At 33.3% G+C, this 18,386-nt stretch overlaps 1 protein-coding gene across 1 annotated transcript; it reads right to left on the reverse strand.

Annotated features, from left to right (window-relative positions):
* Positions 1-11,569: 11,569 nt before the first annotated feature.
* Positions 11,570-12,097, reverse strand: LOC132637139 (uncharacterized). The gene has a single exon (XM_060354278.1). The coding sequence runs from the start codon at positions 12,095-12,097 to the stop codon at positions 11,570-11,572; it is 528 nt and encodes a 175-aa protein (XP_060210261.1).
* Positions 12,098-18,386: the final 6,289 nt, after the last annotated feature.

An 18,386-nucleotide genomic window follows, 5' to 3' on the forward strand; every position in this document is an offset into this window, starting at 1 on the left:
AAAAAAAGAAAGATTTTTAAAATATGTGATCCAAAAAATTTTTTATAAAAATATGTGGTTGTAAATCATCTCATAAATTTAAATTATTTCTAAATATAGATATGTGACATTTTTTTTGGTACAGACCAAAAAGAAAATAGTGTCAAGAAATTGGAATAGAGTAATTTTATATGTGACGAATAATTTTATATAAGTACTCCTGTCCATTTTCACTTCTCCACTATTTTAAAAATAGATATTCATTTTTTTTAAAAAAAGAAGCAAAATAGGTGTCCATTTTTTACTTGTCCAGTTTAGAACACTAAGAGATAATTTATCAATTCATATCTGTTTTATTCTTAATATCAATGAATTGTTAGTGATCGCACAACTTTTAAAATATGTTTGATTGATTTCAATCATTAGATAACTTAGTAATAATTAGCGGGTGATATAGTAAAATTGTAATTTTATTTGTAACTCTTTAAGAGATTTGTCAAGTCAATATAGGACAGGTAAAAATAGACGGAGAAAAATAGACGGGAGGGAGTATTACTCAGACACTTTTTACTTTTGAAGTCTTGTAATTTTTGACAATTTTTTGTTTTCTGAGCTTCCATTTACTGTCCTTTATACCATTTGGACTTTTACTTTAGTTGTTCATTGTATACAAGGATGCATTTATTTTAATTAATATTCATATTGTAGTAGGACATGGATGAAAATTTATTCATATTGTCGTAGGACATGGATTTCTTTCAATTTTTTCTTCACATAGTTTTTTGAATTATTAAAATAAAACTCCCAAGTAGTTTCACATTTACCATAATTATGCAATGCTCTTTTACATAAATCGAATAGGAGTACTTTTTCTTTTCCAAAACATAATGTATTATTAATAAACTATTGAAATAAATCTTATAATGAGTGGCGTACGGTACTAATAATCCTCATTCAATTTGAATTCGAAATCGCTCATCACTTTTGAAAGATCATGATTCAAAATCTGACTATCATAAAGCTATCAAATAAAAAGTCACTCAACATTCGACATGCAAAACCTAAGTATGCTAATTTTTGGGTTTTGTTGTTTTGTTTGATATACCAAGATAAAAATGACAATAAACAATTGCAATTTACAGCATGATGGGCAAAAACAAAATTTAGAGACATCTCTGTTTAGTAACTCTGAAACTTCAGGATGTTTTTTTTAATATATATTGCTTCAGTACAATTAAAATAAAGGATATGTTAGTAATTTGGTACAATCAAGGAAGCTTCTGCTTTCTGGGATGGCAGCAGACAGCTTGGAATTTCTTAAAAGTGTCAATTACGTGTACGCATCGCCCCACGTTGTTGTTCTGCGTAATTTAAACCCAAAATATATGGTAAATTCCAAATTGCCCCTATTAAGTTTGCCAAATGAACTATGAACACGCTAACTTATTCACAAAGTAGTACTCCATCCGTCTCAATTTACGTGACACTTTTCGTTTTTCGAGAGTCAATTTAACTAAATTTTAAATCTAAATTGCATTATATTAACTCAATATTTTAATATTAAAATTTATATATTTTTTAAAATTACATGAAAAGTACTATAAGTTGCTACATTTCCTATATCAATTTGGTGAAAAAATACATCTTAAAATGTTGGTCAAAGTTCATGCATTTTGAATCTCGGAGAGCGAAAATTGCCCACATCAATTGGGACAGAGGGAGTAAGTGATATCATATATTTCAATTTATACGCTTTATCTTTTTTAATTTGTTAAAATAAAAGTCATTCTTTATACTTAACAACTCTTTTATTCTAATATCTTACCTGATATGTTTAAGATCATAAAACTTAAAAAAATAATACATTACACATAATTTTAATTCGGTATCTTAAATTTGCCTATTAAATTAAAACATATAAGATGAAACGGAGAAAGTACCAATTTCATTCACTTTTTTGGTGTCGATAAAGCTTTCTTGTTGCAGTATAAAACAGACAACAATTATTTGAAATTATTAGATTCTATAATATGGAAAGGTCTCCTCATGTGGAAGGGGAATAAGTCGGCTATAATTAAAAAGCGTACAACACGAATAAAGGGATTAATGGAATCTTTTGAATTGGAAGAAGTAGGCAAGTAGCAAATAAATTCCTAAGACTTCCAATGATAGAAATAAATTTATTGAAAGCTAGATAGATGATTGTAGATTTAATGCATATGCGGCCCCTTAAATTTGTCCCTCTTTTTTATTTTGGCACATCAATTAAGTATAATTCCTATTTAACCCCTAACTCGTCATCTAGTGTGTTTATTAGACACAATCCGAATTACATAGTATTCCATCTTCAATGTAGCAACATGTTAATATATATTTTAATTTAATGATGTCATCTTTCAGCTCAGATTAGCAGCAATAGAGAGGGGGAAAAAGAGTAACTCTTAATTAAGCTGGCAGTGAAAGAGCATAACCAACAGAAACCGACACATCCATGACCTAAAGAATAACTTACCACATGTCTAAAATATTACTCCACCTTCATTTCCCCAATTTAATTTCTGCTTCTAATAAAAATCAAATTTAGGGGGTTTGATAGACACATTTCAGGATGAGTTCAGGGGTTCAATAGGAACAATATTTAGTCGAGGTCCAAAATGGAAAAAAAGGGAAAATTTAGAGGGCCGCATATACATTAAGCCATGATGGTAACTTGTAAGTTCCTAATAAATCGTATTATTAATAAGCTGAGCTCTTATATATTTTTTTAGCAGCAAAATATTAAAACATCTAGGGGGAAGAATCATAAAAATGCATAGCATCACAGAGATGTCTTCAAACGACGTGAAATAACGATTCTAGAAGTCTATTCTAGAAAGAGTTACGGCAACGTTTGGAATAAGTGAAACGCAAACGTATCACGTTAATTAAATTGTAAGTTGGCTTCTTAATTTTGGTTTTGTTTTAATCTTTTAAGGCTTAATACCTAGATGGACCCTTAAACTTGGCAAGATAGGCATATAAACTTACAAGGTGACCAGATAGACACTTAAACTTACTCAAAGTGTATTTTTCAAGTTTTCCAGTTATTTTGAAAACAAAAACTATATTTTTCAAACACTCACAATTTTCATGGCCAAACAAGCCCTAAATATATCACAAAATATATTTTTTTTAAATGCAAAAATAAGGCAATCGCATATACATGAGACTATAAATGTGCACTTAAACCAATAAATACTCGCTAATCGCAATTTTGCAGCTTTCAATTAACTCGGTTTTTTTTTTACACTTGAATAATTAAAAAACAATAACTTTAACCAATAAAAATCCTTAAAAAAAGAAATTTCAAATTAAGAAATTTCTTTTTTTTAAGGATTTTCTTCTCGGCTTTACAGTTTTCTTAATTTGAAATTTCTTTTACACTTGAAATACTGAACTTAGAAATTTCGTAATTTGAAATTTCTTTTTTTAAGGATTTTTATTGGTTAAAATTATTGTTTTTTAATTATTCAAGTGTAAAAAAAAAAAAAAAACCCCGAGTTAATTGAAAGCTGCAAAATTGCGATTAGCGAGTATTTATTGGTTTAAGTGCACATTTATAGTCTCATGTATATGCGTTTGCCTTATTTTTGCATTTAAAAAAAAATATTTTGTGATATATTTAGGGCTTGTTTGGCCATGAAAATTGTAAGTGTTTGAAAAATATAGTTTTTGTTTTCAAAATAACTGGAAAACTTGAAAAATACACTTTGAGTAAGTTTAAGTGTCTATCTGGTCACCTTGTAAGTTTATATGTCTATCTTACAAAACATGTCAAGTTTAAGGGTCCATCTGGGTATTAAGCCATCTTTTAAAGAAGCTTTTAGATACGTAATATTTAGAGAATTCTTTCAAATGATTATGTTTGAGACTGAATTTATGCTCAATACTTCTTCGTATGTTTTGTGACAATATAAATTTATCTTTTGTATTTTTTTAAAAGAGGTGTCATTTAGTTTTGTAATATTAAAATATATGTAAATTAAACTATTTGGTTAGTACGTAAATAAACTAAATGGATAAATACTAAACTCGATGTTGACTTTAGGTGCATTTAGTCGGAATGAGATAAGCATTTTATTTTATTAAATCGTTCTACTACTAGATAGTGTCATTGTTGTTTCAAGATTATAAATAATCCTACAATTTCATTGAAAAAAATGTAAGAAATTCCAGCTCTGTACAATTGAATAGTTAAAGTATGAGCTCATATATTATCTCTTATGTTTTCCTTTAAAAATAATGACACAATCTTATTTTGAAAAATAAATGTGATCCTACAAACTATTTTATGAGTATACACGTTAGAAAGTTTTTGAACTAAAGTAAGTCAGGACTACATAAGAAGATAGAATAATTTATTTTGTGTTATAAAATCATTCTAAAGAGTTAGTACAATATATCAAAAGATGAAGCAAGAACAATAAAGAGATAAAGAGAGACAAGAGATGGGAGCTTTCTTATTCATCCCAATATATTTTAAGTGTTGTTCAAGTATATACAATATGAATCCCTATGCCTCTATTTATAGTGGTGCATAGAGGCATACAAAAGGGTAACAATAAATATGTCATTCAAAATATGAGATAATGGAAGAACCATTAAAATGGTGGAAGATAATGGAAGAACCATTAAGATGGGGGAAGATAATGGAAGAGGCATTATATTTGTGTAGTGAAGTGGGAATTTATTTCTAGAGTGGTGGACATCCACATTTAATATTTCATAACACTCCCCCTTGGATGTCCATGTCTTAATAGATGATGTGCCTCGTTAAAACCTTATTAGGAAAAAATCCTGTGGGAAAAAGTCCTAATGTAGGAAAAAGAGTACACATATCTAGTAATACGCTTTGAGAGCTGTCTCATTAAAAACCTTACCAAGGAAAACCCAATGGGACAAAACCTTGGTTAAGGGAAAAAGAGTACAACACGTATTTCACTCCCCCTGACGAAGACCAAAATTCAGATGTCGGAGTCTTCGCATTCCAATCTTGAATATCATCTTCTCAAGAGTTGAAGTTGGTAAAGATTTGGTGAACAAATCTGCAGAATTGTCACTTGAACGGATTTGTTGCACATCAATATCACCATTCTTCTGGAGATCATGTGTGAAGAATAACTTTGGTGAAATGTGCTTCGTTCTATCTCCTTTTATGAAACCTCCTTTCAATTGGGCAATGCATGCTGCATTATCTTCATATAAGATTGTGGGTATTTTATCACATTTCAAACCACACTTTTCTCGAATGAGATGTATCATTGACCTCAGCCACACAACTTCACGGCTCGCTTCATGAATGACTATTATCTCAACATGATTTGATGAGGTAGCCACAATAGACTGCTTTGTAGATCGCCAAGATATGGCAGCGCCCCCACAAATAAATACATAGCCTGTTTGAGATCTAGCTTTGTGTGAGTCAGATAAATACCCTGCATCGACATAACCAACAAGATCGGGACTGCAATTGCTAGAATAAATAAGCCCAAATCGATAGTCCCCTTTAGATACCTCAATATGTGTTTAATTCCGTTCCAGTGTCTCTTTGTAGGAGCACAACTATGTCTCGCTAACACATTAACTGAAAATGCTATGTCAGGCCTTGTGGTATTGACAAGATATATTAGTGCACCAATTGCACTAAGATATGGTACTTCTGGACCAAGAATTTCCTTACTCTTTTCTTGAGGTCGGAACGGATCTTTATTCGCATCAAGTGATCGAACAACCATCGGAGTACTTAATGGATGTGCTTCATCTAATAAAATCGTTTCAACACTTTCTCTGTATAGGCAGATTGATGGACAAAAATGCCATTTGTCAAATGTTCAATTTGCAAACCAAGGCATAATTTTGTCTTTCCAAGATCTTTCATCTCAAATTCCTTCTTTAAATAATCAATTGCCTTTTTGAGCTCTGCAGGAGTTCCAATAAGGTTTATGTCGTCAACATATACAGCAAGTACAACAAACTCCGATATTACTTTCTTTATAAAAATACATGGGCAAATTACATCATTTGTGTAGCCTTCCTTTAACAAATATTCACTAAGGCGGTTATACCACATGTGCCCGGATTGCTTCAAACCATACAATGATCTTTGTAATCTGATTGAATACATTTTCCGAGACTTTGAACTACATGCTTCAGTCATCTTAAATCCTTCAGGGATTTTCATGTATATTTCATTTTCAAGTGATTCATATAGGTTGTGACAACATCTATTTCTATCTAAATATGTGACATCTTCTGGTGTCCGGACAGCAGGTCCAATAAGCTTTACGCTTACCAAGATTCCTCATTTCACTTGATAATAATTTCTACATTAGCATGCTTTAATAGACGTAGAATTTAGATCCTCACAATCTTTTACAATATTGCGCTATATTGTATCAAAAATATCGTCGACGGTATATCATTTATATCGGTTCGCAATGTGACATAACTTATTGAGATCTCATCACTTCCATTATTTTTAGGTACCTAAACCTCTCATGAGGTTTCATGAAGTATTATGTCGTAGGCTCTTCAAGAGCACATTGCCTCTTTATAATGATCATTGACCATTTGCTCCTCTTTCTTTTCAATGATTATTGCGTTTGGAACCGATTAGTCTACCACGCTTCATGCATGCTATAGACTATGTCCTTCAGGGACATGAATTTAATAGGAGCATTTTGCAGCTGAAATTAGAGATTAATTTTGGGTTAGCAAATGCTTCTAGCATTTGAGTTGAATTATCCTTTTAATGAAGATCACACTAATGATAATTCATAACATATTCCTCAGCTGCTTATTCTCTCCCCCTTATGTTAGAAAAACTAACATATATTCCATCTTCTTTGGGGGAATCCATCTTTGTGCATCATGGTAGATTCATTAATCATATACCACACATAAAAAACTGTTAGATTGAAACATTTGGTTCCTAACCCTGAACCAATTGTGAGGAGACAATTTATCATAATTTATTGGCCTGAAGCATACAAGTGATGTTGTATACAATATATCATATTTCAGATCACCACATAAAACTTTGTTCTCATAAGTAATGGTTTAGCTATTTAGTAGAGGCATTTAACGCCAAACCAGCTTGGATATAAACCAGCATTAACAAGATGAATTCTCTTGATTACATAATCTGAAAATTGTGCTCTCAACTCAATCTCATTGAGAAAGTAACTTTGCATATGTCAAACTGCGGGTTGACAATAAAAGCACATGTGACCGTCTTATCGATGCATCTATTTAAGACATCACATAACAAGTGAACGGGCCCATATTCACCTTTTATATTTTTTCAGAATTTAGGGAACTCAATCCCAACTTTAGTCAGTATAATCAACTTATCATGAGAACAAGCAACAACAATAAATTATTGAAGTATCTTCTAGTTCTTCAATTTATGTCAAATACTTAATCTGCACATCATATTTGAATCAGGACGGTCAAATCGCTCATTCCGACTAATAAAATTATTTATACTAGTAAACTTCAAGTTTACCATATCATGTGCTATTTGTTTTAGTAAACTTCTGGTTTACTATGACATGAATTTTATATCAATATAAACTTCTGATTTATTATTCATGTGATTCATCACGCTTATATTTGTAGTACAAATCAGGCAACCTTTCATAAATATATTTCTTACCCGTAGTAACTTGAAGATTAATCTTCCAATCATTTGTAGTATTGATCATTTTTATCAGTAAACTTCGGGTTTACTACAACTTGTATTTCGATCATAACAATTTTTTTTTTTATATTGCGATACAAGAAGAATGACATAATAATAGATAAACTCTTCAGGAGCTTTCAATATGCTTTTCATAATCATATATTGTTTGGACACTGCTGGGTCATGATTCTTGTGCACAAATAATTAAGCTCTTTTGGAGACCTTGGTCACTAATTTTGCACTACCAAATATTGCTTAGACACTGCTAGTGTCACGAAAGAGAATTTGATGATCTTTCTGATGTCATGTAAGAATACAGTAAACAAATTTACTTTTAAAGATAATAAATTCATAAATAACTAACAATAAACATTATGCTCTAAACTTCAGTATTCCAAACATCTCCTTCAGGGAGATTCGCTATTAACATCTAAATATTTTGTATCTTAGCGGTGACCACATAAAATTACATCCTTGATCAAGAAAAATATATGAATTTATTATTTCCTTCAGGAAAATCAATAACAACTAACCAATGCTATATCAATGTGGTTATAATAGAAAATATTCTACAAAATCCCTTGGAATGATACGTTATAAAGGTATCCAAGATAATTTGACGTACGACAGGTACGTGCAGCAATGACCTTCATACCACAAAATAATATCTATATCCTTTGTTATTTTATCTCTCCAAGAGAGGGGTCGTGGTATTTTTCATTTACTTGAAACTGATTATTCAAAGGTGCTTGCAATACGACGTTACTCAATAACTCGTTAATTTGCTCAAGCACAAGAAGACATTACTAGAATATTTCTCAGATATTTTACCAGTTCTTTCTCCTTCAGGAGTAAAGTTTACAGTTTTACCACTTCAGGAGTAAAGTTTAGGTAAAGTTTAAATGCTTACTACTTCGAGAGTAAATTTCAAGGTCTTACTACTTCAGGAGTAGATTTCAATATTTGCTACTTCAGGAGTTGATTTCAATATTTACTACTTCAGGAGTAAATTTCAGAGTTCAACTACTTCGGAAACAAATTCTGAGTTTGCTACTTCGAGAGTAGATTTCTGAGTTTACTACTTCGGGAGTAAAGCGTAAAATATTCAGAATATTACTTCTCAATTATTCTACCTCTTCTGGAGATGAGTCGTGATATTTTCACAACCAAATGCACTTTCATATTTATAGGCTTTACTACATACTATTACATTCACTTCAGGGAATGAAATATGTATTTGCAACATTTATCAAATTTTCTCATTCTTCAGGAATGAAATATAATCATCTGAACATGCCTTAAGCATATCAAATTGTAATATAGTTTATAACTTCTTTTAAGATAATACTACTTCAGGAGCAAATCGAGGCATACATATGATGTATAGAATTTTTTTCTAACACATCTTTAGTTTTAATCACAAGAAGCCTATGAAAATATTACCACTTCCGGTGATTACAGACATAAATGAATTTAATCATAATGAGACTTGGGAAATATTATCACTTCTGGTGATCCTATATTTCTTGTAAAATCTCATTCTTTGCCATTTAAGGAATACGAAATTAATATCATAATTAAGTCATCTTATTAGATTGCTTCTGGAACAATTTTTGGCATGACCCACCAAGTGAATCAATTAAGTTTCCGTTATTCAATAATCAACATCAATACCCCGTCCCCGGGATATTTGATAATCGTTATTGTTGAGACTTGTAATTGATGTATAGCTGAATCAAGCAATTTCTCGACTGTTTTCCGATTCCACATCCTACGTCCAAGAACTTTTGTCTTGATTTCAATTCCAATCGTAAGGCTCCTGGAGTGATTCTCCTTTCCACCATATATATTCATACGTGGATAAAAAAATAAAAAAAACAAGTCGAAATATTGGTTAACATAGAAAGGAAATAGTAAGCCAACTCCTCTGTCTAATTAATACATATGTAACAAGTACTTACTTTCGTGTTTCTTAATATTAAAACAGATAGGAACCTAATACTTGTTATAACAGGAAAAACGATTACTGTTCTTCACACCAAAAGTCCTTACATGACTTGGAGAAATTTCAAGAAAAACTCCTTTTCCGTAAAGCAATTTTGCTTATGGTAAAATAGATGCCAAAGTGTTAAAAGAGACTTGAAAATTGATTAGAATAGCAAATTGTGATGGCCGTAAATATGCGCATCTTAATCTGTTTTTGTTAGACGGCAGTAGCATATCAAGTAAGCTACTCAAACAAGGTCTCAAGTGAATATAAAAAGAAAGATACTACCTGACATATTTTGCTTTTTTCAGTAGGTTTGTAACACTTAGTCTTTTTAGAATAAGTGTTCAAGGTAGAGTCTCGTGCTGATAACGTGTTATAAAATCATTCTAAAGAGTTAGTACAATATATCAAAAGATGCAAGAACAATAAAGAGATAAAGAGAGACAAGAGATGAGAGCTTTCTTATTCATCCCAATATATTTTAAGTGTTGTTCAAGTATATACAATATGAATCCCTATGCCTCTATTTATAGTGGTGCATAGAGGCATACAAAAGGGTAACAATAAACATGTCATTCAAAATATGAGATAATGGAAGAACCATTAAAATGGTGGAAGATAATGGAAGAACCATTAAGATGGGGGAAGATAATGGAAGAGGCATTATATTTGTGTAGTGGAAGTGGAAATTTATTTTTAGAGTGATGGACATTCACATTTAATATTTCATAACATTTTGCTCACTTCTTCATTTTTTAAAATTTGGACTATTTCATGAGTTGTGCATGTTAGTGTAAGAGCCATGCTAATTTATATCGTTCTAATTTTATCGGAGGTTGCACTTGGTTTTGAGTACTACTGAGGATAGAATTGGAGTTGAGATCTTATCTTCTTAGAGGAATTTATTTTATTTTAAACAATTGAGACGAAAAGTAAAGGATACTATAATAGAAATTCATAATATAATGAAAAAAAGGGGTGGGGGGGTGGGGGGGGGGGGGGGGGAGGGGAAGAGAGCATCCAGGTGAAGGGAGTATGTGGCCAGGGAGTGGAATGAGCTGTAGAAGTGCCAAATGACATGTAGCAATAATTTGCTCTCAGAGTATAAAATTGTCCTTTACCAATAAAATAGTGTAGAGATTTATTTGTAAAGATAAAATCATGTAATTAGCCAGCTCATCGCACTTCCCACCAAATGAGGTTAACCGTTTATGGTCAAAGTCAGATATTGGAATTAAGATATTTCTATCCTAAATTTTGATTCTTCTGTCCAACTTATAAGTTTTGTCTTTCTTGTTAGTATGTGCAATGGTGTAGGTAGTAGGCAAAATAACATATGTTAGAGACGTGTCAAACTAAACGTCCCATATAATAGCTTTTTGATGAGTTCCACCTTTTATTTTGTCTCTCAACCTAGATTAGATGAAGTAATTTGATTAGTATAGATAAGTCACTTGGTTCACTATATTAGGTATACTCTATTGAAAACTTATACCGAGACTTTAATTCCTAGGTCAAAACTAAACTTATTTTCATTTTGCCTGGTTCGCAGTCTACATTCTAATGATCTAGTTTCAGTGGTAGTACAAATAGATCAATTGGTCCACCATACTAGGTAGTAGGTAATAGGTATAGATCAAATATCAGGCTGTAATTATAATCAATTAGTTGGCTTTCAGGTACTAACAAATCGTTATCAACAATTTGAAAATATATGATGATTTATTAGTTAATTCATTATAACTTCTGCAGACTTTCGACATATTCTTAAGCTCTAAAACCGTGTTTAGGTATTCTTTCAAGTGTTTGGTGATTGATATTTTCGACAAATCTCACATAGGCAAAGTACGAGAAACATGCAGAATAGAAAACAAGTCTTACATTATAGTGACGCTGATGAAAACTAAGAGTCCACTGAAAAACAGATAAAGGACTAGGTTCCTTATCTGTTCCCTCAAGCAAAAAACAGTAAGTAGATGAGGCACAATTGAAATAATCTCACCAAGAGAATGAAGCTCATTGATAATGGAGGTGAAACGAGTGTTCGTATCTTGGATTGACTCATCATCCTTCATCCTAAATAGTTCATACTCAGTGGTGAGCATGTCTATTTTGGACTGTTTGACTTGAGAGGTTCCTTCATGCGCCGTTAGAAAAGCTTCCCATATTTCCTTGGCAGTTTCATGAGACGAAACACAATTGTATTCATCTGGTTCAATACCACATATTAGAATTTTCTTTACCTTGAGCCCCTTTTCAATGGCTTTTCTATCAGTTTCAGTGTATTCTTTCGTAGGCTTTACTTCTAGCTTTTCAGTTTCAGTATTCGTCCTAGTAGGGACAAAAGGACCATCAAGAATAATGTCCCAGAGTTCAGAATCTTCAGCCATCAAATAGTCATGCATCCTTGTTTTCCACTATCCATAATACTGTCGGTTAAACCTTGGAGGTCTCGTGGTTGACTGTACATCCTCGAAGTTGGGTGGAGCAGCCATAATGAGAGATCCTTTCTAGGTGTTACCCTTTTAGAAAGAACCCGCTCTGATTCCAATTGATGAAACTAAGAGTCCACCAAAAAACAGATAAGGGACCAGGTTTCTTATCTGTCCCCTCAAGCAAAAAACAGTAAGTAAATGAGACACAATATTTACATGAAAAACTCCATGCTCAAGAGATTAAAACCACGACCTACACCGGTAGGATTTCCAACTTCACTAACTGAGTAACGTTTTCAAATTACAAGCCTTTTGCAACCAAGGAATTAGCCCACTAATCCCTCCTCTTATAATAACTCTATTGCAAGCACTCTCTTGACTAACTCTAGCCAAGAACCAAACGATTCAACTAACTGTAACATCCCGTAAATCCGAGTTAGGTGTCAATGCGAAATAATTGGGGTTTAGACGTCATTTTAACCTTTTGGATCCCTTTGGGATGGGTAATGGTGTTAAATAATCTTTTCGGGGTCAAATGAGATAAGAAAGTTCATTAAAAATCTTGAAATTCGTCTAAGTCTGAGACAGTTTCAGTTATGCCCAGTTTTCGAGTATTTTTGTTGGGAATTTGAGACAACTCAAAACATGAAAGTTGTAGGTATTTGAAATACATTTCCAACCATATATTATGGAGGCCAAACGAAAAGTTATGACCGATTTACTAAAGCTGTATAAAATGAAAATCCCAATTCTTGTAGGATTAGGTTTTAAAGCCCAAGCCTTTATAATACCTTATAAATACAACCCAAAAACGTCCAAGGAGAGGGTTTTTCCACCAGAGCCATATATCATCTCTCTAAGGTGAGTTTTTTACTCAAATCCCTAAGTTAATTTCCTTAATTAATCACTAGATTAACACCGAATCATTATATGAAATCGATAGATTGAGGAAACTTCATTCAAGGTCAAATATGGGAAGAAACTTTGGGATTTCTTCAAAAAGGTAACACCCTCACACTTTTATGGACATATGGAATTATTATTATGTTTTAGACATGGGATAGTTGGTAGAATCATGAAATAGGATTGATTTAGATGCACTTTGTTAAAAACAAAACCCTAGTATTTTTGCTGTAGAATTTCCTCCGACTAGCCATATTAAATTGACGCTTTCCTCTTATCTAACCGTTGGATCGAGCCCAAAATTTAACTGAGTGGTCCCAACATATAGGTCTTACATGTGAACGGTGATGATCGGATTTCGAGGTCTGTAGCTGTGCGTTTCCAGCTATGAACAGTAACTGTGAATTTGGTGAATATCTATAGTTTACTGGTCATACAAACCTCAATTAGATGTAGAATGATTCTTTGAATCATGGAGCTTACGTTTGGAATATTTTAACGGGATTTAAGGTATGTATCTTTTGAACATACTCTTTCGATCGGTCTTTATGAACTCTTTGGTTGTGATTTGTATGTCTCTTTTAAAATCATTTTTGACTATAAAAGTGATTTGTATGTCTCCCTTTTAAAAACCTTATTTTGGATGTATGTCTCTTTAAAACTAAAATCCTTTTTGAATATAAAGGTAATTTATATGTCTCTTTTACAAACTCTCTTGAAAGATTGATTCTTTATAAAAACATGTTTTGAATGATATGATGAATTGATTTTACACTCTTGAAATCTATTACATGTTTTGATTAATGGTTAATGTGCGTGAGGGAACAAGCCCACATCAAACATAGAATGTATAAACCTTATAAGCTGCATGATATGATAAGTGTTTGCAAGGCATTCTTTGAAATAAACATTCTTTCAGACTGGCATAATGAACTTGAAAACCCATTATTGACTTGGTTTCATTGAAAACTGGTTTTGTGTTTTGCCTTGCTATTCGGGAGGAAGAGTAGCCACTATGGATCCTAGTGTATTAATTGCTTTGCCATTCGGGAGGAAGAGTGGCCACTTCGGGGTTCGCTACTTGGGGTGTATTAATGGCCTTGCTATTTGGGAGGAAGAGTAGCCACCGTGAATCCATATTCTGGTGTATTGCGCAGTGTTTAGGGAACCTCTACGGTCATCCCTTCGATGTGATTAATTCTTGGGCTTGTATTGGCATGTGTGATATTCTTATTCTCTCATGGAACTGTTGTTGACAATCATAATCAATTTGAAAAGCATAATTGAAAGGAATTGGGCCTCTGTGGGCGATTTTGATATCCACTTTTATTATAGAATTGATATTTATGCCTGATTGATTTAAAGCATAAATGAAAACTGGGATTTTGAAATGGCTTTATAAAATGTTTAACAAATGATATTAAGAATCATAAAGTGGAATGACAGTTTTTATACTATCTTTTCAGAACTGATTTCTTTATGTATTATTATATTTTATTTTTATATTACTTGTTGCCCCCGAGGCACTCACTGAGTACGAAAGTACTCAGGCATATCATTGTTGTTTTTTATGGTATGTTAGGTAACGGAGAAGAGCAAGTTCGTGATACCCTCGACGCTTAGGAGAACTTGCTGCTGCTGTTGATTTGGTGAGCCCACATCCTTGTTCGTGGGGCACTTCTTGTTTCATTTATTATTCTAGATTTCCGGGCTGCGTCCCGAAGTTAGATGATTGTTGTGTCTCGTAGAAGCTCCATAGATAGTTGTTAGAATTGTGGGTAGATTGTCAAAATCTCGTATGACTCAATGGGTGTTTGCCACGTTTATGACTATTTACTTATATTAGACTTCCACTGATTTTATTACTTAATTGTGATCCTTATATATGTAGTTACTTATAACTTAGTTTAATTTAATAAGGAAAAATTATTAAAAAGGAACTTGATGTTACATTTATTTTATAAACCGTTGGAGGCGAGTATTGAACCTGGCAGGTTCAAGTGTTATTATTGTGTCGTTTAGGTTCTTCCGATGTTGTTCATGACGTCGGATGCTGGTCACGTCTAGAGAGGGTTTTGGGGCGTGACAAGCTTGGTATCAGAGCCTAGGTTTAGAAGTGTCCTAGGATTTGTCTTTGGAGCTGTGTCTAGTGGAGTCCTCTTCATGCAGACTGGCCACCAGTATGGATGTGTGACTACCAGGACATTTTAGGTGTTTCTCATTCTTCTTGATTCTAGATTGTGCGATAGAGCTTGAACTTCTTTTAGGATCTTTCTGACGCGTTTGTCACTCGTGCTTATAGAGATGACCTTAATCCGTGTTGCATATCTTAATCCAGTGGACAATGGTATTATGGAGTACACATGTATTGATGTGTAATTTGAGGGATGGTGCATAGTCACAAAAATTGCATTGTAGGTGTTTGGTATATATATGGTCGTTGTAGGGTTTGGTTGTTGATAAATTGAGAGGGATTTAGAAACAAAAGTAGTCCTTGTTACAAAGTCTTGTTAAGCTTAAGGGAATAATTAAGTTAGTGATATATTTCAAGTATTGGAGGTTAGGATGAAGGGAACAATTGAAGGTATCTTGTAGTGAATTAAGAATTATTGCACATTGAGTCTATATTCATATTGGGTTAAGAGATCTATATTGCTTAGATGTTTAGTGGAAGGACTATACTGTAGGCTTGAAATTGGAGAACTACCGCTTGTGGAAGAGTGATTTAAGAAGATGTGTGAGTTGATTTAGGCGTTAATTTGTTATTCTTGGCTTTGATATAAGGTAAGTTAGGCTTGTATCACATGTTAATAAATAAGCCTCCTTGTCGGATTATATTGTCCAGATTGATATATTGTGAGCTTTCTAGTCAAACCATATATGTGTTGAACCTTCTTGTTATCGAATCCTAGGGAAAGTGTAGACTAAAGGTGAATCTCTTATTTCATATTTAGGCTTTTTCGTTATAGTTGTGGGAGTCTTTGTGAGAACCATATTGTTAATTTTATGGTATTAACAGAGTCTTATGATGTGATACCTTTCTATACAAAATAACTCGAGCGAAAATTTCTAAGACTTGAGGTTTAGTGAAAAACTTAGGCCATAACTTTCATTCGAGGACGAATGATCCTAAGGGGGGATAATGTAACATCCCGTAAATCCGAGGTAGGTGTCAATGTGAAATAATTGGGGTTTAGATGTAATTTTAACCTTTAGGATCCCTTTTGTTATACCCCGCATTTTCAGAGCCTGAGCGTGACACGTGCTTCCTCAAACATTGACAATCACGTTGTTACTACATAATTTAAACTCACGTTGATAGTATTATATTTCGTATTTTTTTGTACGTCGGATTATTCGTAAGCGGAGGTGGGGCCCACACATCGAGATTTTTTTGGAACACGTGACAAGTTATATGAATCACATATGTGAAGTTGAACACAACTCAAGAAGGATCCTTGAGCCAAATCAAAGTGGAAGTCCTCTAAACAAATATTTTTAAGTACCGTTTTCGGGTGATCTGACTTCGAGGGGAACAAACGGTATTATAAGTTTGGAATTTGGAAAACTACCAAGAAATAAAAGTTGTATATAATTGAATTATCCTTCCAACCATAGGTCGTGGGTCCACAGGCGACGTGGGGATAAGGAGATATGGACGTTTTAAGGAAGGAAGGTCAATGGGCTAGGCCCAATCCGGGCCCAACCGGGTTAGGCCCATGACCCATGTTTATTTAAGTGATATATCAGTCTTTTCTCCTCATTTTTCAGAACAAAACACCCAGAAAATTCTGGAGAAAAAGAGAGAAGAGAGCTTAGAGAGAAAAGATCAATTTTGACCAAAATCTTGAGCCCCGAATCCTGAAGCCCGTGAAGAGAAAAGTGTTCTATGTTGCGTTGCCTCCAATTTGAGATAAAAATCAACCAAAAAGAAGGGGGTGGACGTGGTGGCTGCACACTTGAGGTAAGATTAAGGTTCCTTTTCATTGCTAATAAGTTTATTTAGAGTTCTACAGAACTAGAACGGAGAAAATAGTGTGATAAATTCGTTTGTTGGCGTTGTGAATTATGGAATGAGATTTGAAGAGAATTTTGAATGAAAATAAATGTATTCAACTTGTAGAATGTGGAGGATGTCGTTATTGATGTTGTTAGTATTAATTTCGACTCCCTTACGGAAATAAAATTATTAAATAGTTATATCGCAAATTTGGTTGGTTGAGGAAATTAGAAAATAATGTGTGGGCTGTTTTATGGCATACGTTGGTATTGGAAATATTATGATTGATGTTGGTATTGTTGTTGTTGTTGTTGGTTGTTGAATTGAGAATTCGGGCTAGGCATATAAACAAGGGAGATGCTGCCCGATTTTCGGCAGAATATAAAATAGTATGATTTGAAATATGGTACAAATGTGCGACGAAAAGGCTAACATTAGCATAAATTCCTTTTAAATGTAGACTTACAAGCTTGGACGAATAAGCGTAGCTTATAAGCGGTCAAACAGGTATGTAAGGCTTACCCTTTCCTTCTTTTGGCATGTCCTAGAGCCAAGTAAGGTATGATATGCACTTTGAGGTAACTCTACTCTTTGATTCCGAGTTTGTTTATGATTCTTATGCACTTCTTGATATGAGTACATTCAATATGATCGAGCGTATTACATGGTTGGACAACGAGATGAGCATGAAGAGTTTTGTTCCTAAAAGAGTCCTGTATGTGTTAATGTCCGAAGCTCTATTTGATAAGTTTCCGAGTTTGTCTACGATTCTTATTGGCCTATTGATATAAGTATACTTAGTACGGTTGAGATTATTACATAATTGGATAATGAGCCAAGTATAAGAGTTCATGTCCTTAAAATGGTTCTGTAAGTATTAATGTTTCTAACTTTTGCATACAGTCTTGGATCGAGTCAAACGTTCCTCGGCAGTAATATACTATATTTATGGATCGGGCTGCACGTTCCGCAGCAATATATTTACGGATCGGGCTGCACGTTCCGCAGCAATTCACTGTATGATGTTCTATGAGTATGCATGCATGAATCTGTTATATGCATATATGATATATGATGTCGGCATATTGATTTGATCCATAACGATATTCGAAAGGTACCTAATATGACTGTTGCTTCGATTTTCCAAAAATGGCTTCTGAAACGTTCGTAGAAGGTTCTGTACTTAAAACGCCTATAACTTTCTTGTACTAAGTCGGATTGACCCGAAACTTGTTTCTGAGCCTTCAGGTGTCAGTAAGTATACTTGTCTATCGAGTCTTGATTTATATGCACATGGTTTCTCACGACTCTGCTCGTGCATGCCATAATGTATCCTCCACTGAGTCCCGGGCCAGG

The sequence above is a fragment of the Lycium barbarum genome, chromosome 4, assembly GCF_019175385.1.
Source record: "Lycium barbarum isolate Lr01 chromosome 4, ASM1917538v2, whole genome shotgun sequence".
Taxonomy (NCBI): Eukaryota; Viridiplantae; Streptophyta; class Magnoliopsida; order Solanales; family Solanaceae; genus Lycium; species Lycium barbarum.

Excerpts from the sequence above, each read along its gene's own strand:
- LOC132637139 (XM_060354278.1), bottom strand. The coding sequence starts at position 12,097 with ATGCATGACTATTTGATGGCTGAAGATTCTGAACTCTGGGACATTATT.